Here is a 25,212-nt window from a genome sequence, read left to right as displayed (position 1 = left end):
CGCGAGGCCAGCTGTGAGCAGTGGCCGCGTCGGGCCGACCCGGCCGGATCTGTCTGTGCGCAGCGGGCGAGCCGGCGAGCTGTCGGCGGGGCGTCGGCGCAGGGCTCCGGAGCCCCAGCTGGGATCCCCAGGACCTGGTGAGTTGTTGCCAACCCCTGTCTGCCTGTCTGCATGTGTGTCTGTCCGTCCGTGGCTGCTTCCGAACTGGGCTTGGAAACGAATGGGGAGCGGGGATACAGAGGGAGGGCATGGCCTTCCCAGCTGATGTCCGGGTACCCGCAGGGGTCCGGACAGCACCCCCCAGGTTGTACCATTCCGCCATTCGTGCCCACCACTTTTCAGGGTGGAGCTGCGTGCCTACACCGCACCCTCTCGGAGCTGTGGACAGAGCCATTTCTGGGCACATTGTAGCATTTTTCCATCTGAGAAAAAGCCACACATGGCTGCCGCGCCCCTCTGTTGGAGGATTGGCACCAGGCAGAACTGCACACGGGTGCACCCATCTGCGAGGCAGTACCCGCCCGAAGTCCTCTCCACTCAGATGAGAGACCTGCAGATGATTTTTTAAAATGTGGTTTTTGAACAGCTGACGCGTTTTCAATGTGTTTTTTTTCTCCCTTTTTCCCCATCTTCTAATCTGTCTCATTGAAACTAAGAATCTTGACACAGGCAAGTATCAGCCACGTGAGGATGAATGGATCTGGCCAGTCATTTTCCTCTTAAGAATTAGGATTCTCCACCCCCCTCCCGACTTGGGGAGGCATGTGTTTCATCTTATAAATAGAAAGTAGCATCGTTTTTGGCAGGACCTCCTTTATACTGTACAGTCTAGGAGAGGTCAGTTTAAAAATAAATATGCACTTGAATGTTACATTACGGAGAGCCAGGCTGTGGCTGAGAGGAGCCGCATAGACAGCAGCATCAAAGCCCGGAGCGCAGCTGTGTTGAAAGGAGTAAAAGCTCCAGAGTGCAGCCCGGGCTGACAGTCAAGTAATTACATTTTGTTTAAAAAAAAAAAAAAAGAAAGAAGTGCATGAATTAAAATGAGGCCGGGAATAGCAATGACAGGGCGGCATTGCAACAGTTTTGATGTATTTGGGGGAGTGGAGGGTATAGGGGAACGGGAGGGAGTCCCTGGGAAGGAGGAGGATTCTGATGAATGTGTTAAAGAGAGAACACAAGGATTCCTTCCCCCCAGCTTTTAGGCCTTTCAATATCTGAAGAGTTTCTCTGGGGTGCTGCCTTTAAACAGCAGAAAAAGTGGCCAGGCAGAGGATGTCTGTATTTGAATAGCAAAGTCAGCTTCCTGGATTTCCCCTTAATATGAAAGAAAGACAAAAGGCTTACCAGGAAGCTGGCTAGCAAACAGTTAATAGAACACTACCTGATATCCCAACTGGTATCCCTGAAATGACCTAAAAGAATCATACACCATTCTAACTTATGCCACTTTCCCCTTCTGGATCGTTCCAGAGGTCTCTTTGATACTCTCGGTAATTTTTACGAACTCTTAATAACAATTATGAATCAGAACCGATGGCCAGGGGTTTAGGTGGTGCATTTTTGTTAGCAGTTAAACGCAGACAGCACAGGGTAGGCGTGCAGCACAAACTCCTCAACATTTCAGCATCGAGAGTTGACTTGGGGCCCTTGTGAAGTGTTTAGCATTGTCACATGGAAAATAGAGGGCCAAGACGTTATGTGTATTCAAGGAATGGTTGAAATTTATCCATGAAATCTCCCAGAGCATGTAGATTTCTCAACAGGCCTCACCCATTGACTAAATGTTCAGTATCAGCCTTTGGGCGCCCAGATAAGGGCCCTGGAGGAGAAATGTGGAAGCACTGGGTGGGGGGATCCACAGCAGTTTCTGTTTTCCAGCGGTGTCGTCTGCTGCAGATTTACATGATTAATCCCATAAATGGGAACCATGATACTGTGGCTGTGGCAGCAGCTACAGACATGGGGCAAGATGAATGCCCCCTTCCCTCACAATCCGAGTGGTGAAACCCTGTTTTGTGTCTCAGTGGCATGTGGAAAGGCGGTGACAAGAGTAATAGTGCTGCCCCCCTCTCCCTCGGCTTGTGCCTTTTATTGTGAATTTTAAATGTGGCGCAAGATGAGTAAGTACAAAGCCATAAAGATTACCGCCGAGTGTTCACATGAGCTCGCTTGCTCTATCTGCTCTCCAGCATTTCCTTTCATGTGGCATTTTGTTTTATGTCCAACATGTTCACGAGGGCTGCCCTCTTCCACGTATAAAACTGGTGGTATTCAACAGCGTCGGGGATCAAGTTGCTTTAACCTATATCACCCAAGGATTTTTACCAGGCCATAAATTTTTCACTCGCTCTCTGCCCATTAGGGTCCCAGTCGTAGCACTGATCCAGTAGGTGGAATACTATTCAAACCCTGAAGAAGTCACCAGGAAGCCCACTCTGGGTTTTTTTTTTCAGTTGTTAAAATTCTTACTTTGAGTCTGATTTCATTTAGGCCCTGCCTAGGTTCTTTCTGGCCAGAATCCAACAGGCCTCTTTTTCTTTTCATTGATTGACTGAAAAAGAACATCTATTTCTAATGCAGCATATTTGCCAGAGAACAAGGGTAGCCATTCGAACCTTCAGCTGGCTGCCCCATCCCCTTTAGCAAGCACTGTAGCTTCAGTCCTGATACACCCCCCTGGTGATGACTAGATACAAAAGGTACATTCCTGGTTGGACCCTGTTCTGTGAGTCAGCGGCTCTTCTCAACCTTTACTAGGTTGAGATTTTTTGTGGGGTTTTTTGAACAAAATTTTTTGAAGGAGGAACTGTTACTACCTCCATTTTACAGATGTGAAAACTGAGGGTGAAGTCCAGTTATATAACTGCCAACATCACACAGTAAGAAACACCCAAGCATACATGAATAATTTAACAACCTGGTCCGTACATATAAGATGACGCTTCAAAAGAAATTCATGGGAAAATTCCCTTATCTTTTCATTCCTTTTTCCTCGCACATTTTGAAGCCCCCTCCTATAAGAGACTGATGGTACCTGAAAGTAGGCCGCTCTCTGGGAAAGGGCATGGGAAAGAGCCCAGATTCAAATGCCTGCCTGCGGGGGCGGGGCTCATGTCTCTTCCCCTCTGAGGCTTGTATTTGACACAGACAAGTGTCAGACTTGTGAGCAGGGATGAATCTGGCCTTTTGTTTGTGACTTTGGGCAAATTACTTGACCTGTTTTTTTCTCCCAGTTTATCCACTATAAAATAGGGATGGTACTATCACGATTGAGTGGGTGAAGCATAAATACGAAGCTCAGATAACGAGCCTGTCCCAGAGCAGACATAATGTTGCCTGAGTTAACGATTGTTGCCTAACACGGGGGTCTATCATTTGATCCTTACAACTATGCTTGGAGGTTGATGGTATTGTTTTTATTTACCAGGTGAGAACTCAAGTTCAGAAAGGATTAGTAACGTGGCCATAGTCACACAGCTAAGTAAGTAATAGAATCAGCGTGTGAATTAAGATCTTTTTGACCTTGTATTAAATGCCACACCACCCCTTTTGGGTAAAATAAGGCAGGGATGTTGTTAAATCTGAATCTCTAGCTTTTGGCCTCTGGCAAGGAACTCATTTCTTACCACTGCTGTTGTGTCTATGCAGGGTCTTGGGATCCCACAGGGTTTCCAAGGCTATAAACCTTAGAGAGAGCAGACTTTTCTGTTAGTAGCAGAGGGCTTCCACCACCAGGGCTCACAGCAGCACACACCGAAGGGCAATGACAGTGATCGCCCGCCTCGGGAATACACCTGAATTCGTTTCTTCTTCAAGGGAGATCATGAACATTCCTTCATGTGAGGCAACGGCCTTCTCCGGCAGTGGACCATGCGTCCACCTGCCCGACTTAAAACAATGGAGTCCTTATTTCAAACCCTGCGTTCAGACGTTTCTGAGGTACAAATGAGGGGCTCTGGACTGAGAAAAGCTGTACCACAGCCAGGAACATGGAACTGCAGCGTCAGGTGAAGCGGGGCCCTGGTGGGAACTCTCTCCTTGCCTCCAGAAGCCCTAGAGCAGCGGTTCTCAACCTGTGGGTTGCGACCCCTTTGGGAGTTGAACGACCGTTTTACAGGGGTCACCTAACACCTATTTCCGATGGTCTTAGGAACCTCTATCTGTCTGCAGAGGGGTCCGCCCACATGCAGACACGCCCACATGCGAGAACCCAGCATGAAAACTGTTACTCATGCTACACCATGCTTCAAGACAAAGTTTCATTTATTTGTCATTAGAAATAAATATTTCACAATATATAATTATATATTATTTTTGATGAATCACTATCTTTAATTATGTTCAATTTGTAACAATGAAAATACATCCTGCCTATCAGATGTTTACATTATGATTCATACCAGTAGCACAATTACAGTATGAAGTAGCAATAAAACTAACTTCATGGTTGGGGGGTCACCACAGCACGAGGCACTGTATTAAAGGGTCGCAGCATTAGGGAGGTTGAGAACCACTGCCCGAGAGCGTCATGGGATGCAGGGTCCAGTAACCAAGTCTGGGGAGTTGCCTCCTTGAGACCAGGAGTTACACTGACAATGCCAGGTCCATCTGTTGAGTAAATAAACAAACCAATAAGACTTGTTGCCCCTCCTCGAGCTTCAGAGTAGAGCTGCACTCCCTGGGGTGGTCTTGTTTTAACTCCCATGAAAGCAACTCTCTAGGACAGTTAGTCAAGCACAGAGTGTGCCAGTCCAGGGACCTGTCATTGCTTCCATGCCTGGCACTTGAATCCATGGCAGCCCTGTGTCTCAGAAAGGCACTGTGCTCCATAGGCTTTTCAGTGGCTGGCACTTTTTAATTGTTCTTTTGTTTCCTCAAGTAGATCGCCAGGCCTTTCTTTCAAGGTCTCTCTAGGTAGACTTGAATATCCAACTTTACACTTCGTAGCCGAGCCCATTAACTGTGTATACCACCCAGAGACTCTGCCTGGTAGGTTCAAAATGCTGACTTTTCAGCTAGCAGCCCTATGAGTAACCAACCCACTGCCTCTGCAGAGCGTCTGGCCTTGCGCTCAGTATTTATTCAATGCATATTTGGTAAGATTTTGCTCTAAGATGAGCTACAAAGGAAGTTCTGCAAGTAAGTGGAGCAGGACAACACTGACTCTTCCATGGCGGAAGTCAGGGCCCCATTCCAGTCCCGCTCATGTCTGAGCCCCACGAGATAAGCTTCTGGTGGGAAAGATAGAGTGAGGAGACCTTGGAAACCTAGAGGGGGCCTCGGCTCACCCGAGCTGCATTCCCTGCCTTTGATGCTGTGAGTGTGTGCTAAGTTGTAGGTGTCTGCTCAGATCACTGTGCTCGGACACAAGCAGGGGTTCCACCAAGGACCACCTGCAATTACCCGCCTTGCCTTGTTTCCAAGGGTAAGAGTATTGGAACTGTCCGATTCCATTTGGAATTCTCACTGTGCTGCCCCTCTCTTTTTAAAAGTTACAAAACCAGACCGCTGCCTGCAACCAGAACGGCTAATTTGAGGACCCAAATAGTTCTACAGCAATAGTCGAATGTATTTCTTTACTTTAAAAAAATAAAAATCACCTTCCTGTTATTGATATCCAAGGAGGCGTCAAAGAGTTTGTGAAATAATTCCACTTCCAGCCCTGTTTTCCCAAGAACTTTTGGATGGCCCTTGCTATTCCCTTCAGCCACGCCATGCTTCAGCGGAAATCAGTGATGAACTGAGTCCAACATTAAGGTGTCAGTTGGTAAACTCTAGCCCTGTAATTTTATAAATATGAATCAGCACTGACAGTAAAATGTGTACTATTTCTCAATAGCCAGCAAATGGTTTGCAAGCTTGATGAGTTCCCAGCTAGAGTTTTCATGGTAGTGATTGATTGCTAAGGTCGTGAGTCAGGGGCAGAATTCTCTGGACGCCCAAGTCTGAAATACAATTTGGAAAAAGACCCATTTTCAGTGAATTATGTTTTAAGGTTTTACTTCCATATTCGGAAACGTTTCTGCTCGCCTCTTGGCCTCTGGTTCTTGGTTAAACGACATTGCGGAGGTCACACACCTGCAGCTTCCTAGCGCGTGCAGCGCTGCCCCGTGCACGGTGACACGTGAGTAATACCAGGAAAGCATTCTGTGGAAAACTGAAGTTTCCAGGCAAGACCTTCCAGAGCCTTTCATATGCCAGTGTGTACGCGAGTCTCCTCTGAGGGACAGCGTCCAGTGTCTCGGCGAATGTAGCCCACAGAGCGGCTGGCAGGATTAGACAGGCAGGAAAAGCAGCCAGAAGACAGCCACACACTACAGTGTGCCCTCTGGGGCTGGCGGAGCCCAAGGATGCCCCAGAAAAACCACAGGCTATATAGGAATAGACCCACAGAACGCACCAGAAATGCGACAGACACCTGGTCGCTCTGCTGCTTGATCACGTTTGGAGAATTAAGACGTAGGAGGTGCTGCAGAAAGCGTAGGTTCCATCCCTAGCTGTTTCCCGGTGTGTGGCGGATGAGGCATTTAATGCTAAATGATTGTAGAGAGTATCTAGCTGTCGAATCCAGGGAGCAGGGATCAGAGGCACCTATGGGCAGTAGCTGACGTGCCACTAGTAATGTAAAACCCAAGGTTGGAAAACAGACCGTGCGAACCTCTGGCCGAGCAGCCTGAGCAAGCATAGAAAGCCAGGGCACATCAAAGTCGGGCCGATATTTGGACAGCTTACATGTTTGGGCATCCATCATGTTCTGGCGACATCCTAGAAGGTTGTATTTGCAGACATGTTAGGCCGCTAGTAGGTTACTGCTGTGTGTTCATGGAAAGGTCTGTCTGGTCAAACAGACAGAATCATTTAGACTCCACACATGGTTATACAAGGAGAGACATTCTGTGGGGAGCATGGCTTTGCTATTTTGGAATGTCCGAGGGGCATCAAAAAGTTCAAGGAGACAGGGACGTGAATCAGAAGGGACTTCCCCAAACTTTTTAAAGCCCCTTCATACTTGATTCATGATTAGCTTTTAGCTTTCTTGGCCGAGGGTCAGTGCAGGCTTTCAAACATTGATGGTAAACACAGCAGGAGACAGGCTCTAAGCCTTTGACCGCCCATCATGAGGCAGAGCTCTGGCTTTCCGTGGGTGGCCACCATAGTGTGTGGGATTGGAGAAGCTAGCTCCCGGCTTCAGGCTACCGTCATATTTTGTTCCTCTCTTTATTCGGAAGTAGGTCCATGGCGTTTGGCCCCTTCTCCAGGTGTAGCCCTTTGCTGTTCTGTTGTTAGGTGCCATCTCTAGTTGGCTTCCGTTCATAGTCACCCTACCCACTGCAGAACGCCACGCTGCCTATTCTTGTGTTTCCAGGGGCCACTAACCACAAGATCGGCAGTTCCACACCACCAGCAGCCCCTCAGGAGGAAGATAAGACTATCTTCCTGTAAAGATTTACAGCCTCTGAAACGATAGGGGCATTCAACTCTGGCTTATAAGGCCGCTATGAGTTAGAGTCCACTCTATGACTTTGAGTGGGTTGCAGTCACTAGGTCAATCAGTCCCATTGAAGGTCATCTTTTTGTTGACATGCCCAAATAAGGAAGAGGAAGTCTTTTCTTTTAGGAAGCATGTGAATTACTGCATTCAAATGGTTGTTTATGGTTCTGGGTGGCTGTTTATTTAGACCGCCTAGTCCCTGAGGATGGGGACTGAGCCTAGATTATTTTTGTTTGATAAGACTTCATGAAAAAAGTGGCCCATCGTGTCCGAGCCAGACACGAGGCATCCGTTCTCACTTTAGGGTGGCACACTCTTCTCAGTTGTCTGAAAAGAGTAGAGGCTGTGTTTCCTGGAGCCCGCCTTGGCCTCTCGCTTGAGCCACCATGAATGTATGGCCCCTCGTCATGTATGTATGTCTTTACCATCTGTCTCTGCAGAATGTAAGCTCCTTGGAAGTATTGTTGGTATAACCTCAGTTCCCAGGATAGTGCCTTCCGTCTATATCCCTGGAATGAAAACAGCAGTGACCAGTTGGGGACAGGGCATGTGATGGTGATCTTTCGGAAGCCTGCCTTTCATGAAGTGAAGCCTTTGAAGCCACATGCCTTACTTAGCACCAAATTTGAAACAGGTTTCTTGCTCTCAGATGAGTCCCCAATGGCATGTCTTCCAGAATAATGTTGGTGTTTGCCTTTTTGGGTGTAATTCCTCCCTGAAGGGTGATTGGGTTCTGTGGAATCCTTGTGAAGAGGCTCATCAGCAGTGGCTCAGGGAGGAAAAGAGAGGCTTCACTTGCAACCCCCCCACTGCTGACAGGGCCTGTGCCGAGTGGATGGAGTGACCAGGGGCTTCTCACATAGATCCCCTTTCTTCCTCAGATGGGGAAGTTGACATTTGGTACCTGAACCCTTGGGAACTCCTCAGACTAAATGCCAGTTTGGATGTCCCAATCCTGAGGTCTAAAAGAAATGGGAAGGACCGTCCCCCGGTCCTTTACAGCCTCTCTAGTTTCTCATCTATAAGCCCACTGCCGTGAGCCAACCCACGAGGAAGATTAGAGCTGGCACCATAGGGTTTGTGAGGCTGGAGATCTTTATAGAAGCAAACAGCCTCATCTTTCTCCCACAGAAGGGCTGGTGGATCCAAACCACTTACCTTTGGGAAGAAACCCAGTGCCTTGCCCACTCTGCCACCCGGGCCCCCTGGTTTCTTATGGCTCAAGGGGTTTTTGCTTTTTTCATTTTTTTGCAATAAATGATAATAATTACTGCTCCCTTTACTTATGGGCTCCATTGACCAAATGACTTGGAAAGGGAAACACTTACTACTGGCTCTGTAACTAACCTGAGATCCAGAGGGCGCTTCATGGTGGCAGTGATAAACTGAGAGCCAAGGTTATAGGCGATTTTACTCCAAACACAGAACTTCCTGTTTATGCTTATTCCGTGTGTTCCTGTGGATTTCATCCTGCCCTGACTTCTAGTCAGTTTCTCAATAAGATTCTTTAGATACTTGCTTTAAGATCAAGGCCCAATAAAGTATCTGTCAGGGTGGCCCTAAGCAACCTATCAGAAGACCAGTAACTCAGAGCTGCTGAGCGAAAGCTTAATGGTGCTGCCCCATCACCAAGCTGAGGTTCTTCCTCCTCCCCAGCCCCTTTGACGTAGAAGCAGAATATCAGAGATGATCATTTATCCCATTGGCCTCCACACCTTTTCTCATACTAATAAAACAAAATGAAATTTAGATGCAATTAAATTTAAATGGCTTGTGTTCTGCCCCATTCCCCACCCCAAATTTTTTTTTCCATAAGATAGGGTAGGTTAGGAAGTTTGGGGGAAGTTTAGACTGTTTGCATTGTTTTCTGTATTTAGACTACTATTAAAAACACACCTATTATTATGGATAAAGTGATATCCCCTCCCAAAAGTTGTGTGGAATCCAGTCCCTTACACCTGTAAAGATGACTCTGTTTGGAAATACATATTTTATTCATTATGTTAATGCAGCCATAGAGGGAGAGGGAAAAGAAGACACACACAAGGAGAAGAGAGCGTGTTAGGACCCCTCTACAAGCACAGGAAAGCCCCAGGGCTGCCTACAAGGAAGACCCTCCTCTAAAGCCCAGATCCTCTCATGGACTTTCAGTTCCCGTCTTGGAGACAATACATTTTTGTTCGTTTAAGCCAGGACCTACTTGTAGGTTCTGTTATAGCAGCTCTAGGGATCGAAGACACCGCTGCAAGAAATCATTAAAACAGCACTGATGACCATGATTTCCAAACTCGGGAGTCCCATTTGCTCTCAAGAACGGAAGCTGAAGGCACCTGCGTGTATATGGGAAGTTAGCCCGTGCTCTGACCCCACTCCCCCAAACCAACTAAACCCACTCACTGTCATGGCGTCAATTCTGACTTATGGTGACCCTACATATGACAGGGTAGAAGTGCCCCTCTGGGTTTCTGAGACTAATGCTTTCCAGGAGTATAAAGTTTTGCCTTTCTCCCAAAGAAAAGGTGGTGATTTCAAACTACTGACCTTGCAGTTAGCCGCCCAACTCGCAACCCACTTAGGCCACCAAGGCACCCCTTCTGATCCCACAGGTGCCAGGAATCTGTAGCCCCATTTGCAACTGTGTTACTGATGGCTCCCCCAGACAGCATTTAAAGAAATGGCTGTTTTGGTCATTAGAGAGTCTGGGCAGGCTTGCAAGAGTTAAGGACAACAGAGCCAAATACTCATGAATACAATCCTTCAATAGTGATGAACTATAAGTAGATACTTGGGTAAACATGCAGGCTGAACAGGTGTAGGAGGGGGAGTAGGTGAATGCATACACACACAGGCAGGGAACATACTCAGCCCAACTTCATAGACATAACCAAACATTTTGAGGGAAAGAGTCCCTGGGCCTACAGGATCAGAACCATAGTGTCAGGTATAAGTTCATAAAGACAGTGTTTTATGCCTGTCTTCGGTGAGTGGCGAGTGGAGTATTTATTAAAAGCTGTGAGAAGCCAGCTAAGGTGCAACTATTGGTCTTTTCCTCATCCAGAGGAGAGAAGAGTGAAAAAAATCAAGACAAGAAAACAATTAGGACCAAACTAACACCAGTCTCCACAACCCTAAGAGCAGAAAAACTAGATGGTACCCAGCTAGTACTCCCAATTGCTCTGAAAAGGATCGTCTTAGAAGGGACTGGATGGAGTGGGATAGAGCTCAGTCATAAGCAAGAACAGGACTTACTAGTCAGATAGAGACGAGGAAACCCCCAAGACTCTCGCCCTTGTTCACCCTTCAGGTCTGGAACTGATCTGTCTCCATATTAGAATAATGACCTACTTAAGATCAAAAGGGCAGCATTGACCCAAGGATAAAGTACAGGGGGCTTAGAAAAGGAGGAGGAATGGAAACCGGAAGCATAGGAAATGGGATAAGTCATGGAACCTTGAAGGGGTTGCAGTGGATGAGTTGAAACAAATACATGCATTACTGTATATAAAACTGATGATCTGCTTTGTAAATCTTGACCTAATCCACAACAAAATGTTTAATTAAAATATATTGTGGTAAAGTTTAATTTTATATGTGTGTGTGTATATATATATATAATTATATAATTATATGGTCCTAGAATGTCTATTGTAGCCCCTTGAGCTTCCCATATACATCTTGGACGAACTTGAGTCCCACCTAACCCATTTCCTTTTGAAGAAAGGTCAAGAGAGCAGGCTTATTGTTTCTCTAGGACCCCCACCCTTAAGTGTGACTTAAATATAATTAGCAAGTCTGCATTCTGGGAATGTATTGTCACTTCTTTCTGGAGACCTGCCACACTCTGTGACCTGTTTGCACATTGCAGTCATGGGCAGAAGTCATTTCTCTTTCAAGCAGTAGGTCCACAAGTTTTCATGTCCTTAATCCTAAAGATCCGTATGAGCCTATAGAATTACTGTGGCTTACATTGATGCGCTGCTAAATTCTTACTCTGCATGGCTACAGAAAGGTTAAAATGACTTACAGGTCGGAAGAGAGCCCTTCACATAAAAAGGCCCTATAGCTCCTTGTTAAATGTTTTGATCTCCTTCCCACCCCACAAGAACAACAACAACAACAAGCAGCAAAAACCCCACTGCCATCAAATCACTGCTGACTCATAGCAACCCTGCCTTCGACAGAGCAGAACTACTTCCCTGAGTTTCTGGGATTATTACTGCTTATGGGAGTAGAAAGCCCCATCTTTTGTCCACAGAGTAGCTAGTGGCTTTGAACTGCTGACCTTTTGGATCTTAGCCCAACACTTAGTCACTGCAGCACCAAGGTTCCTTCCAATCCCCATCCCCACCCCACCCCAAACCCCCAGAAGTCATAGAAAGACTCCAACCTGAATTGTCAACAGGTAGAGTTGAAGAAGAAGCAGTCTCCTTCAATATCCTTCATTTACTCAACAAATGTTTATTTAGCATCTACTCGCAATAAGGTAAGCAGCCCTGGTGGCAGTGAGGGACACATTGGGTGGCTACCTGAAGGGTCAGCCGTTTGAACCTACCAGCTGTTCCCCCGGAGAAAGATGAAGTTTTCTGCTCTCATTAAAGATTTACAGCCTTGGAAACCCTCAGGAGCAGTTCTGTCCTATCCTATAAGACTCACTATGAGTCAGAGCCGACTCGATGGGAATGAATTAATGAATAGAAAGAGGTCTTTTTCCTCAGAAGGCTGTGTGGTTGGTCTGTGGGCATGCCGAAGGATCCCTGGTGGCACAGTAGTTAAGCACTTGGCTGCTAACCAAAATGTTGGCAGTTCGAACCCACTATCTGCTCCACAGGAGCAGTCTGCTTCTGTAAAGATTTACCACCTTGGAAACCCTGTGGGGCAGGGTAACACTGGGCTATGGGGCTGCTATGAATTTGAAATGGTTCCAGAGCAACTAGTTGGTGCTTTGGGGTTTAGAGGATCTTGGCAGACACCAAGCTTGAGTCAGCCTGAGAAGGCAGGGACCTGGGAAATAGGCAGCACCTGGTTGAAGGATTGCATCAATGAGCAGACAAGGGGGAGGCGAGGTAGCAAACGCCTGTGCAAGGGTGTCAAAAAGCCATAGCCAAGGTTAGGAGGCCTTAGGGAACTAGCCAGAGATATTGCTGCAGGGATGGGACTAGATTGCTAAAGCAATCTGCCTTATCTCCAATGGCAACCTGCCATTGTAAGGTTCTGAGTGGGACAAGATTATCTGAGCCTTGTAGATGACTCACTCAGGTAAGATAAAGTATAGGGAGGAGCTGCAGACTTGAGGCAGAAGGAGTGGTGAGGAGGAGGAAAATGCCTTTGGAGAGAGCCCAAGTGGGCTAGGGGCTAGATGGAGCCAGTGGGCATGAATAGGAAGAGAGAAGCAGGGAGATAGGATGTTATGGAGAATGAGTCAGGGGAAGGAAAGAATTCCCCTGGGGTCGTACTGAGTATGATGGGCCTGATGAAGAAGCAGAGGCCATGGGGAGGAAAGCCTGGTGCCTCGCAAACTATCCCTGTAGGACTTGTTGTTAGACCCCATCAAGTCAGCTCAGACTTATGCATAATGGAGGGAAACTGCCTGGTGGTCTTGCGCCAGCCTCACGTCGTTCCTGGGCTTGAGCCCGTTGTTGCAGCCAGTGTCTGTCCATCTCCTTGAGATCCTTCCTCTTTTTCACTGTCTCTCTACTTCACCAAACACCCCCTTCTCCAGAGACAGGGCTCTCCTGGCAGCAGGTTTAAAGTCTGTGAGATGAAGTCCCGCCACCCTGGCCTCTCAGGAGCAGTCTGTCTGTACTTCCCAAAGGACTAGTGTTCTGTTTTTCCTGTTTTCCTTTCGGGTTACAAGTATGCGACTTGGCCACACAGGAGTCTGACGACTCCAAACTCATTTACGACTCCTTGAGTGAAATGACTGTCAGGGAAACGCCAAATGGTGACGACTCCAAACTCATTTACGACTCCTTGAGTGAAATGACTGTCAGGGAAACGCCAAATGGCTTTAGGACAGCCGTTCTCAACCTGTGGGTCATGACCCCTTTGGGGTTGAACAACCCTTTTACAGGAGTCATTGATTCATAACAGTAGCAAAATGACCGTGATGAAGTAGCAACGAAAATAATTTTATGTTTCGGGGTCACCACAACATGAGGAACTGTATGAAAGGGCGGCGGCATGAGGAAGGTTGAGAACCACTGCTAAAGAAAGTTCTGAACACGTCATTTCCATTTTAGCACGGACTGGCCCTGGTCCACGGACCACACTTTGAGCTGGACTGGTCTAGACGCTGCCCCTGTGTGGGCTTGCAGCTGCTGACTTAGAAGGTCTCATTAGCGGTGGTAGCTGGCGCTCGGGGGGAGGCTGTGTTCACAGGGGGCTTGCTGAGGGTTGTGGGATGGGCCGCATGATCCCTGTCCTGGTGCTGAGAGCACAAGAGAAGCCATTCTGCAGAATGAGAGTCTACACTACTGACGTGTGGGGAGTGCAAACATTTAAGCTCTCGAAAACTAGCCTGATGTTTGGCCGTTCAAACCCACCCCGCTGCTCGACCGGAGAAAGGAGTGACCATCCGCGTCTGCAAGATGATCTCCAAGTTGATCTCGGAGAACTTTGGACGGGTTCACTCCCCTGTCACACACGGTGAGACGCGGCAAGTGCAAACCCACAAACACAGGAGGATCCCGGGGGTGGGCAGAGTGCTAACTACAAGGTCTAGTTGAAACTCACGAGTCAGTCGGCCGGACATAGATGTGACTCTCTGCTCCTGCATGGGTTTACTGCCTCGGAAATGCACACGGGACACTGCCACTATGTCCAGGGGTCACGATGAGCTGCAGGCAATGAGATGGCAGTGGGTTCATTCAGTACCAGCAGCTTCTCTGTTGTGGCGGACCACCCTGTGCATTGAACACCACCCTGGCCTCTGCCCGCCACCATCCTGAGTCACAGCCATCAATGTGTCCCCAGACGTGGAACCACTGCGCCGTCGACACCAAATACATGCATAGCTATGGGTGTGCCCGGGACATTTTATTTACCAAAACAGGCAGCGCGTCAGCTCTGGCACACTGACATTTGCAGACCGTTGAGCTGAGCTGAGGGAAAATGAAAAGACCCAACAAAACGTGAGGGTCTCTGGTGTTCACAGGCCAACAGGAGGCCCTGTCGCTGGCCCAGCAGGAGGAGCAGACTGGTCAGCAGGACTTCTCGTTGGTGGCACTTTTGCGTATTCTTTGGAGTTTACCACACACCTGGCGAGTAAACATCAAAGCAGAAGGCAGGAAAATAACAGCATTTAAGCTATAAATGCTGCATGAACCCAAAGTAGCCGTAAGCCTGGAGTGCATGAGGTAAGTTAGACTTCCTCCAGGAAGGAAGTGAGCTAAGCCCAGGTCGGGGAGGATGTTAGGAGTGGTAAGACACTGGGAGGACACTGCACGTAAGGGACACCGAGTTCTTCGTTTCGGAGAGTTGCCAGGGAAGCGAGTGTCCGTTGGCCTCCGGGGAAGGCACTATTGCCCCAGTGAAAGCAGCGAGGTTTTGCGTGACCCCATGCTAGCGCTTCCTTTGGGAAAATAATTCACAGCGTGTACCGCTATTTTCTAAACAGGATATGAGTTTCTCTCCTTGAGGCTGAGAGGAATTTCATGATGTTAAAATCATAGTCCTTTGCCTCTTTTGATGTTAAACCATGAAGTCAAATTCTTCTTGAGATTCTTTCCATTGCAAACCCTACTCAGTCCAAGTAGGCAGGCCTGGTGTCTAGGATCAAGCTACTTCCTCTCTGACAGGTGAGTGGTTAGCACCTCTGCTCTCCTGGGACCACAAAGTGCATCTTGCTCCCTGGTGTTGGCAGGCATCAAGAGATAGAGCCAGCTGTTGGCACTCTCCTGTGTTTCAGTAGGCAGTGGTTGACTGGTGTCGGCAAAGACCGAAATTCCAGCTCTTCCACATTGGGATTGACCTGTTGTCTCAGCGATGTGTTGTGAACATTAAGTCAGTGGTTAACCTACCTAGTCACAGAAAGCACTGAGATGCTCCTCACTCTTTCTGTTTACTTCAATCCTGTCTCATTCGCCTAACAGATAACTCCCTCCAAAATAGGGTTATAACCACAAGTCTGAGGTTAGAAGTTACAGCACATCACCAAATGGGAAGAGGTGCTGCATTAAGTAATCAGCTGCATTGCAGCATCACTGCGCCAGCTTTGTAGGGTCACTGCGAGTCAGAATCAGCTTCAGGACAGTGGAGGATGCTCAAGCCTGCTAGCCTGGACCATTCGGTGCTCCTACAACTCAAAATGGTTTCTAACCCCAAACTGATGGAAGACTTATGTACTTTACATCACTCAAGGGGGAAAAGAAAACTTTACCGCCATGAAGTAGATCCCATGTCCTAGCGACCGTGTGGGACAAAGTAGGACTACCCATGTGGTTTTCCAAGGCTGTAAATCTTTACAGAAGCAAAAGCCTCATCTTTTACTGCGGATCCATTAGTTTCCTAAGTGCACGGGCAGATTCACTGTATGGCTTTCTGACCTGCCGGTTCTCTCCCCCAACCAGAAAGCAGGAACGTTCTCTCCCCCAACCAGAAAGCAGGAACGGGTACTTGTGACCAGCCCTGAGGCCGAGTCTCATGTAAATGAGCCAGACATCTTGAGAGTCTGCAGCACCCCACCACCACCACTACCAGGGATGGGGTGCATGTTTGATCCTCCCCAGTAACTCATGTTTACAGGGGAAAGGCCATGACAGGCTCTCGTCGTAAGTGGTGACTTGGTACTGTGTGAAGTGACTGTTCTGTCGTTTTCTTTTGCTTCTTAAGAATCTTTGAGATGGGACAAGTAGATCACATAAATAAATGTACTGCAAGTAGTCTACTCACGTGAGCAGCGAGTCTCCCCGATGGTATTTGTGGGTCTCTGTGTACTCGGGGTTGTAAATGGAAAATAAAGGCCCGTGCTAGCTGACTCATAAAAGAAAAGTGCACTTGTAAAGCACGGCAGAAGCTGTGTGTCATAGACGTTCTGAGGGGGATCATAAGACACAACCAGCGCCTCTTGGCACTGCGTGTTGCTGACAGCGGGCTGCTGGGCCCAGGCTTGTGAGGTTGGCCCTTGTTGCAGCATGTAGCTAGCTGCATCCACAGCTTAGACAGTGGGGAAAGAGGATCCAAATCTAAAAATGAAAAGGCATTTTCTTATCTTCCCAAATGCGGGGAAGAAGATAGACTGGGAAGATGAAAAGTATCCCTTCAGGGTGCTGTCTACTGGGTGTTCTCTGGTGGCACCTCTTTCTGTCCTGGACTGTCGTTGAAGGTCTGTGTTGGATTCTTAGTACTGTGGGTTGATCTTTTTTCACATTCCTGTTTGACCTGGGGAATGGCTGCTCCCGAGGTTTGCAAGCTGGTTGACAGGAGCACCTCTCTGACATCCCTCTACTGTAGTGTTTCTGAAACCGCAGGCTGGGTTGTCATATCTGTTAGCGTTTAGAGCGCTGTCGTCTTCAGAAAAGTGCAGTCCTGAGAATCCAATAGCGGTGTCCACCAGTTTGGGACGAGGACATAACTCATTCTTATCTGAATACATGTGATTTTCTGTGCCACGTTCCTTTCATGTGGCTGATGAAAATCACTACCTTGTCAAATATAAAAAGGGGGTGGTCTGCGCATTCTGTAGGTGAAAGTGGCATGGAGTTGGGAGGCACTGAGCAGTGGCTGGGGCCCTGAGGGAGGGCCTCTCCAGTGGGTCTCAGAGTGATGGCAGCCTCTCCCCATGCTCACGGGTTCTCCTGGTGCCCTCCACCGGATTTGGGTGAATCCTGGATTTTTCACTGTGGTGACTGGAGAGTACAGTTGGCACATAGCACTCGACAGCTAGCCTGGAGGTTCCAATTCCCCGAGTGGTACTGCCGAAGAAAGTCCTGGCAGTCCTCCACCTTGTGCCCTCACCAAAAACAAAACAAAAAATCCACTCTCATCAAGCCCATTCTGTCTCATAATGACCTTATTTAGGGTTTCCAACCTGTCATCTGTATGGGAGCAGACCGGCTCATCTTTCTCCCTCAGCACTGAGTGGTTTGAACCCACAGCACCACCTAAGAGCCCCTTATAGAACAGTTGTCCACATGAGATCACTGTGAGTCCAGTCAATGCAAGAACAACATGTTTGCCTCTTTGAGGGCTTTATTGAGTGGGGGGGTGGGGGGAGGAGGTCTTCCCTGGCGAAGCCAAAAATCTGTTTTCCCTATGGGTGCGAGGCCCTCTGGGTCCCTAGGGCCTTACAGAACAAGTTATCCCCTCATCTGTTGACAATCCAAGAGTTCGTTAGGTCCCTGAAGATCATGCCCCCTGAGTGTTCTTGAACCTGTGTAGTTCCTTAGCTCCTTCTCACTTAGGTGACCTTGGCTCCTGCTAGGTGCAGGGAGCCTTTATCCCTTCGAATGTTCGGAGGCCTGGGTCACTTGCTGCAGTGTTGTGAGGTTTCTCAGCCTCTCGCAGGGCAGGGGTCATTGCCTCTTCTAGCTGAGAGGGAAGCTCTCCAAACATGGCTAGGGGGTGGGAGGTGGTGGAGGGAGGGTACTTAGGTGAGTCATCCTTACCTAAGACTGCTGATCAAGGGGAACTCTAATGTTTCTGTTCAGAGCCCAGGTGGGGCCATGGTGCTGAGTGCATGCGGCATGGATGTGCTGAGTGCATGTGGCATGGATGCACTGCTGCAAAGTGGAAAGTGTCGGGAGCTAGGTGCCCTGGGAGGATAGGACAGACGGCCAAGCCAGAGAGGGAAACCAGGCGCAGACTCCCTCCCGGGAAGCAGGAGAAAGGAAACACCCAGGAGGTCTCTCTGGGCAGCGCTGGCCCCCCTTATCCCACCTATTTTTATACATACATGTTTCTAATTAACATTGTGCAACCTATTTCGCAGGATGCAAGACATGTTTTAGTCTCTCGCTCCACTAGGAATTCATCTAAGAATCGTTAGTAGGCAAACCAAACATTCCTTTCTCAGAATAAATGGAATCGCTTCCTTCCGGCCTCCTGGTTCTTTCAGAGCCACGAGAGTTGGGTTTGCCGGGTGCCATACTCGTGGCCCCTGTTTTTCCACCTCCTCGTGCTGCTACCCTGTCTGGTATTTTCAGTGTCTGCTGACAAAAGGAGAAACAAGGAGATAAAACAAAGAGCCTCTCACTCTTTCCTCCGCTGAACTACTATTGCTGTGCATATTTCTGCTGTTGCCACTGTCATTTCTGCTTAAATTAGTCACAAGTAAGAGAATTGCCAAGTCAAGGTCTCTGGGTCATACGAACGGTGCTCAATGACTAACTTAAAGCCTAGGGTTTAACACCCCCCCCCCCCCCCCCATGGCACTTCGGAATAAAGGCTTGAAGGCTTGGTGACCCGCATCCTGGAGATCCAGAACACATGCTGGACTTTTGACACCTGGAGTCCCCATAAGTCAGAACGGGCTCAGTAGCCACAGGTTAGTGCCACGCCGGCCCTACTCAGTCTGTCTTAGGAACACCTGGCTCCAGCTCTCTGGCACTTTGGGGCCTTGGAGCCCTTTGAGTTCTGTCCCTGGTGCCTGTAAATGGGAGCCTGTCCACTGCCGACTGGACATCGCGGCCCATACTCCTGCCCAGCAGCCACCTCTCTAGGGCTCCCCCTACCCCCTCGCTGAGGAGTCCAGCCCTTCTCTGGGTGAATCCCCCCCAGCGCCCAGGCACCGGAGCATTTCTTGTCAGAGGAACCGAGTGTCCCAGGTGACCACTGCCTCTGTCATCTAAGGGAGAAACACAGATCCAAGAACATGGAGCGGATTGGTCGGCGAGTTCAGATTTCAGGTCAAGGAAGGGTTTTGAGAGAGGGCTATATATAGAACTTGTGGTTGGAGGAGTTTTCTGAGGTAAAGGAGAGAGAGCTATAGCTGGAAGACAGGCCAAGGGGCAGGGAGAGTGGGGGGAGACAAACGGGGACACCGAGAGCCTAGTCCATAGTATATGACAAAGGTTAGAGGCCAAGGGCAAGAGAGGCTGAGTGTGGGTCAGCACCCTGGAAGGGTCAGTGCCCAGGAGTTATATTGATGCCAGACTCTGGGCAGGAGCAAGCAGATGGTCGCTTGCAAGCCCAGAATGCTCTCATGCCAGCATCTAGTCATGCCCTCCTGGCCTGTAAGCCCCCCAAGGTAGCCCTTCTCTCCCACGCCACCCTCCTGCAAGCACGGCTTCCTTGTGGGCACAGAGCAAAGCTGCTTGGGTGTCCCCCAGCTCAGACTGTCCCCACTCTGATCCCCACTCAGCTACTGCCACCGTGGTTAGCCACCAGCAGCCAGGCCTGGCCTTCTTTTAAAAGCCCCCAAAGCCTAACTGCCATCCACTCGATTCTAGCTCATCACAGCCCTGTAAGACTGAGTAGAACTAGCCTTGTGGGTTCTCAGGCTGACTCTTTGCCGGAGTAAAAGCCTCATCTTTCTCCCGCAGAGCGGCTGGTGGTTTAGAACTGCTGACTGTAGTTAACAGCACCACTTGTAAACCCGCTGTGCCACCTGAGGCTCCTTGGTCCTCTTCCAAGGACTTCTTATATCACACACTGCCTTCCTTACCGGGCGGTGGCTTTTGCTCACATCTCCCCACAGAGACGTTTGCGTTGCGGTCACCTAGCTCACCCAGGAGCACTGGCTCTGAGAAAGCGCAGCCTGTTCCTTATTGTGAGTTGTCTGCAAGGGGACTCAGACTCACGGCAGCCCCATGCAGGCAGAGGAGGACTGCTCCAAAGACGGATGACCTCTGCGACAGTCCCAGTCCTCCACGGCGCCTCTCAGTAGGCTCCAGCAGCCACCCTGAGTGAGGCGAATACACTGCATGGCACCTGCCCTCCTGGCTGTGTGTGTTGAGGCCATCAGGGCTGTCCCCCAGACCTCTGCAGCCGGTCCCCCACACTGTATCCAGAGAAGCCTGGAGGGCGGGTGGCAGGGCCCTAGGCTGGAACCGTGCATTTTGTACTTACCCAGAAGGAAGTGCTGATGTTTTAGCAAGGGGACCCAGCCTTTAAGCTTATTATTACTATAAGAACCAAATTAGGACTAAAATTGTGTGTGTGTGTGTGTGTGTGAGAGAGAGAGAGAGAGAGAACACAAACCAGGCCCAAGTCACAGATCCCTTGACTAGGGTTTCCCATCTTTGCACTTAGAGCTGAGTCTCCTGAAACCACAGTGTCTCTGATGCTCCTGACCGGAAATGGGCCACCGAACCCACTCTGTGTCCTTAGGCCGGCAGGGCACCTTGGAGAGGGCAGCACACTCAGGGAGTTTTTTGACCCACTACCATACCGAAACCAAGCCGAGCCAAACTCGCTGCCATTGAATCCATTCCGGCTCACAGCGCGCCCACAGGACAGAGTAGAACTGCCCTGTCCAGATTATAGTCTCAGACACAGCACGCCTGCAGTTCTACCCTGCCCGACAGGGTCTGTGTCGGAATCCACTTGATGGCAGTGAGTTTAGTGTGATTGTCTCCTGCAATCGTGAGGGGGTTGAAACTGCTGACCTGGCAGTTGCCCACCCACTGCCTTACCTGGCTCCTTTGACTTGGGCCTTGGCAGAGGCTCCAGAGAACAGGAGGGGCGGGAGCTAGTCCTGTCGGGTGGAAGACAGGGCCTTCCAGGGACAGTTCCACGCGGTCCTAGGGAAGCGCCGTGAGCCCGCATCAACCTGAAGGCAGGGAGCTTGGAGGGTTTTTTGGAACGAGTTCTCCTGGGCAGTGTTGAGATGAGCCTGCTGTGCATGGGCACACACCTCTTCATGCCACCTTGGTAAGTGGGGCTGGGTGTCTGTCCATCCCACTTCCTTCTCTGGCCTGGAGCATGCGCTTGCTGGCAGGCTCTGTTCGCAGATACGTGCCCATTCCCTCCCCACCCCCCAAACAGTTGTCCCTGTGACAGAGGGTGGGAGAGCAAACTTCTTGTCCCCTGCTATTGGCAGTGACTTTAAACTGCTGTGAAAGGGCCGACGGGGACAGCACTCAGCTGCTGCAGGCACATGTCGCGCCCAGCCCTGGGGTATTTTTTTGCAGGCTGTGGAGCCGAGGGGCAGAGAGTGGCGGCGCAGGCATTGGGGGATCCCGCAGCGGGACCAGTGTCAGCTGATGCAGCTGCAGAGGATCCTCTGCAACTGATAAGGCATGGTGCTGTGTGTACCAGTTTATCATTTCTAACATAAAGGCCTCAGTTTCCAACATCTTCTAGCTCTTCTCTAATCTTAAGATATAACATAACATGGGCGGGCGGAGGTGGGGTGCTGTGTACACATTTCCACAAACTTAGTGACGGGGAAACAATACCTGCTAGTTATCCTTTAGCTTGGGGTCTGCTCAGGCTGTATGTAATCTAAGTGTCAGCCAGGGCTGTGATTTATCTTATCAGAATCTGACCAGGGACACTTCTAGACTCTTTGCTGTTGACCTCCACAGGCTCCCTCACAACACGTGTGCTTGCGTCTTCCTAGCCAGCAAGGGGGGGAGTCTTGACGGTTGGCCGAGATAGAAGCCTTCTGTAATGTAGCCTAATCCGGGAAGTGAGCTCCACACCTTCACATAGATTTATTCGTTTGAAGTAAGTCAGAGTCCGTAAAGGTGGCAGCACCAGGAGCCGCAGACCTGGCAGCCAGTTTGTTCTGTTTCTCCCTCCGTCTCAGGCCACCAGATCCTGGGCTCAGCACTCCCCACAATGTGCACTCCTGTCCCAGCTTCGTCACCGACTGGCTGTACACTAGCAGGAAGGGTGGGTTTGTAGTGTGATTGGGGGCTGGGGGGTCAGTTGTTTATTACTGATTGAGTTCCTCTGTGAGAACACGCTTCACGGGGAACCGATCGCAGTGATCGACACATAGCCATGCACCCCTCTACAGGGGCCAGAACCACAGAAAACATGGGGGAAGGGAGACAGCGGTCGGTGTGAGAGATGAATATAATAACAATGTACAATCTTACTGGGGTGTTATGAGGGAGGGGAGGGGGAGAAAAAAAGAGCTGGTACCAACGGCTCAATAGAAAGTAAATGTCTAGAAGAGAATGAGGGCAACCTATGTGCAAACATGCCTGATTCAATTGATGTATAGATTGTGTTAAGAGTTGTAGGAGCCCCCAATAAAATGATTCAAAATAAATAAGACAGGAACACCTTTCACTTTTGGCACAGGCAATGGAAAAGCAACGAGAAAGTTCGGTCAAAGTCCCAGCCTCGGCACCACCCCACCTACACTCCGTCAGTCGGAATCGATCCAGTCACACAAAACCACCGCGATCCCTGCACAGTCCCCAGTGTGTAACTGCCTCTGCTTTGTTCCTCCAGGTCCATGGTGTGGAAAGGACTGGATGGTGTGAGCAGCTCTCGTGGACGCCCCACCTGGCTCCCAGCTCTCCTGGGCCCCGCCCCGTCTGCTTGGAGAAAGTGATGTGACCGCTCCTTGGCATTGGCAAAAGGACTTTGGGGGCGTGTACAGCCTCTGGAGGGAAGTGGTCCTCGCTCTCTTCCACAAAATAGACCTTTTCAACTTCCAAAATGCCAGCCAAGACCCCGATATACCTGAAAGCTGCCAATAACAAGAAAGGAAAGAAATTTAAACTGAGGGACATTCTGTCCCCCGACATGATCAGCCCTCCCCTCGGAGACTTCCGCCACACCATCCACATTGGCAAGGAGGGCCAGCACGACGTTTTTGGGGACATTTCCTTTCTCCAAGGCAACTATGAGTTGTTACCTGGAAACCAGGAGAAAGCCCGCCTGGGCCAGTTCCCGGGGCATAACGAGTTCTTCCGGGCCAACAGCACCTCTGACTCCATGTTCCCAGAAACACCCTCCCCCGTGCTCAAAAATGCCATCTCCCTCCCAACCATTGGAGGGTCCCAAGCACTCATGCTGCCCTTACTGTCCCAGGTGACCTTCAACTCCAAACAGGAGTCCTTCGGGCCAGCAAAGCTGCCCAGGCTCAGCTGTGAGCCTGTCGTGGAGGAAAAGCCGCCGGAGCAAAGAAGCCTGCTGGAGAATGGGAGCACCCACCAGGCAGACACTTCCTGGGGCTCCAGCGGGTCCGCCTCTCAGTCCAGTCAGGGCAGGGACAGCCACTCGTCCAGCCTCTCGGAACAGTACTCCGACTGGCCGGCTGAGGACCTGTTTGACCAGCCTGCCCGGGGCAAGCTCAAGGCAAAGACGACATCAGAGGAGTCCCTCTCGGATCTGACCGGCTCCCTCCTCTCCCTGCAGCTCGACCTGGGGCCCTCGCTCTTGGATGAAGTGCTAAACGTCATGGATAAAAACAAGTGACAGCCCCCCTGCCCTGGTCCCCGGAGGTGAAAGGGACCCATGAGCCAAAACGAGCCACGGTCGGAGAGGGGAGCAGGGGAGCGTCAAGGGCTGGATTTGCAATCAGGCGCACCGTGGGTTTCCTAAGATGACGTTCCTGCGAGATATTTTTGTACCTATTGTGTTATGTCCTGTCTGCAACACGTTTAAAACAACCACAATAAAAACCTGTCTTGGGGAAAAGAGGAAATGAGTCAGTCAGAGCCCACTTGGGGCGGGCACTGCTGAGGGTCAACTCTCATTTCTGTGTGCAGACATCAAGGCCGGAGCCTGGCTTGGCCAGGATTGGCACTTGTTAAAGAAGGGCCAGGCGAGCCCCGGGATGGAGCCTGACAGGACTCCGGCATTTTCTGAGCAAGAGGAAGTCAAGATTATTTAACACTCAAGCCTTTTTTTTTTTGCTAGACGCTTTTGTATATTATCTCATTTGGGCTCACCAGAGCGAATTCTCCAGTATTAAAATCTTTCCCCGTTTTCACATTTGCATAATGTTAAGGGTTTGGGGACGTTTCTTGTAGCTCTTATATATTCCCTATATGTTATATCTATATTGCCAAAATTTGACCGTCAGCTACGTGTTGGTAAGACACAAAGCCAAGTATTACTGTAACTAAGTTATTTTTAAAGTTAAAATATATTTTTATGTGCCTTCGGCTTTCTATTGCAGAGTCTACATTTTATAGATGCAGCATCCAATGTCACCCGGCCTGTGTCCATACGAGCAGTGTGCGTATGTGTTTGGAACAGTGTGCTCATGCTCGGCGTCTCTCTTTGCTTCTCTTTGGTTTCACCTGCCGTGTTCCTGTCAGCAGTCCGCCCTGACCTGTACAGTGTGAGGGCACAGGCTGTTCACGACGCTTCTGCAGAGACTGGGCCTCACCACACGATGTCTATGGAGAGATGGGTGTTCGTGCAGTACATACTTGCATTACATAGGTACTTCATGCAACACAATAAAGAGTAAACATTAAAATGAACGTTGCTTATTTATACCCAAGAACGTAAGGGTTTTTTTTTTTTTCTTTTACGCCTAAGGCTAGAAAATTTGCTTCTCCAAAGTGTGCATGAGATTTTAAAACCAGGTGAAACATGATTTCCATCCACTCTAACTTTCTTTCCTGCAAGTGTGAGATCTGAGGAATGAGGCCCCCTGGAGTGGAGGGAAATGGACACAGCAGGTTGGAGGTTTTGTAGCATCAACCCTGATGCCAACCTCTGGCACGGTTCGGTTCGTTTCTGTGAATCGGTTTCCTTCATTTATACTGCGCAGTAAACACTCTAACCCAAGTGCCCTCCCTGGAGGCCAATATTTCCCGGAGATCAGCCCTTAGAAACTAGAGGGCTGAAGAAAGCACTGAAAA

General features: G+C 49.4%; 1 protein-coding gene across 1 annotated transcript; it reads left to right on the top strand.

Annotated features, from left to right (window-relative positions):
- The first annotated feature begins 53 nt into the window (after positions 1 to 53).
- CDC42EP3 (CDC42 effector protein 3) lies at positions 54 to 24,843 on the top strand. Its single transcript, XM_045287047.1, has 2 exons — positions 54 to 137; positions 22,841 to 24,843. Exon 2 carries the CDS (start codon positions 23,051 to 23,053, stop codon positions 23,810 to 23,812), a length of 762 nt encoding a protein of 253 aa, XP_045142982.1. The 5' UTR covers positions 54 to 137; positions 22,841 to 23,050; the 3' UTR covers positions 23,813 to 24,843.
- The last annotated feature ends 369 nt before the right edge of the window (positions 24,844 to 25,212 follow it).

This window comes from Echinops telfairi, unplaced genomic scaffold (assembly GCF_000313985.2).
Source record: "Echinops telfairi isolate 266 unplaced genomic scaffold, ASM31398v2 ScPeMD7_10;HRSCAF=50, whole genome shotgun sequence".
Taxonomy (NCBI): Eukaryota; Metazoa; Chordata; class Mammalia; order Afrosoricida; family Tenrecidae; genus Echinops; species Echinops telfairi.
This window is presented reverse-complemented; position numbering and strand designations above follow the sequence as displayed.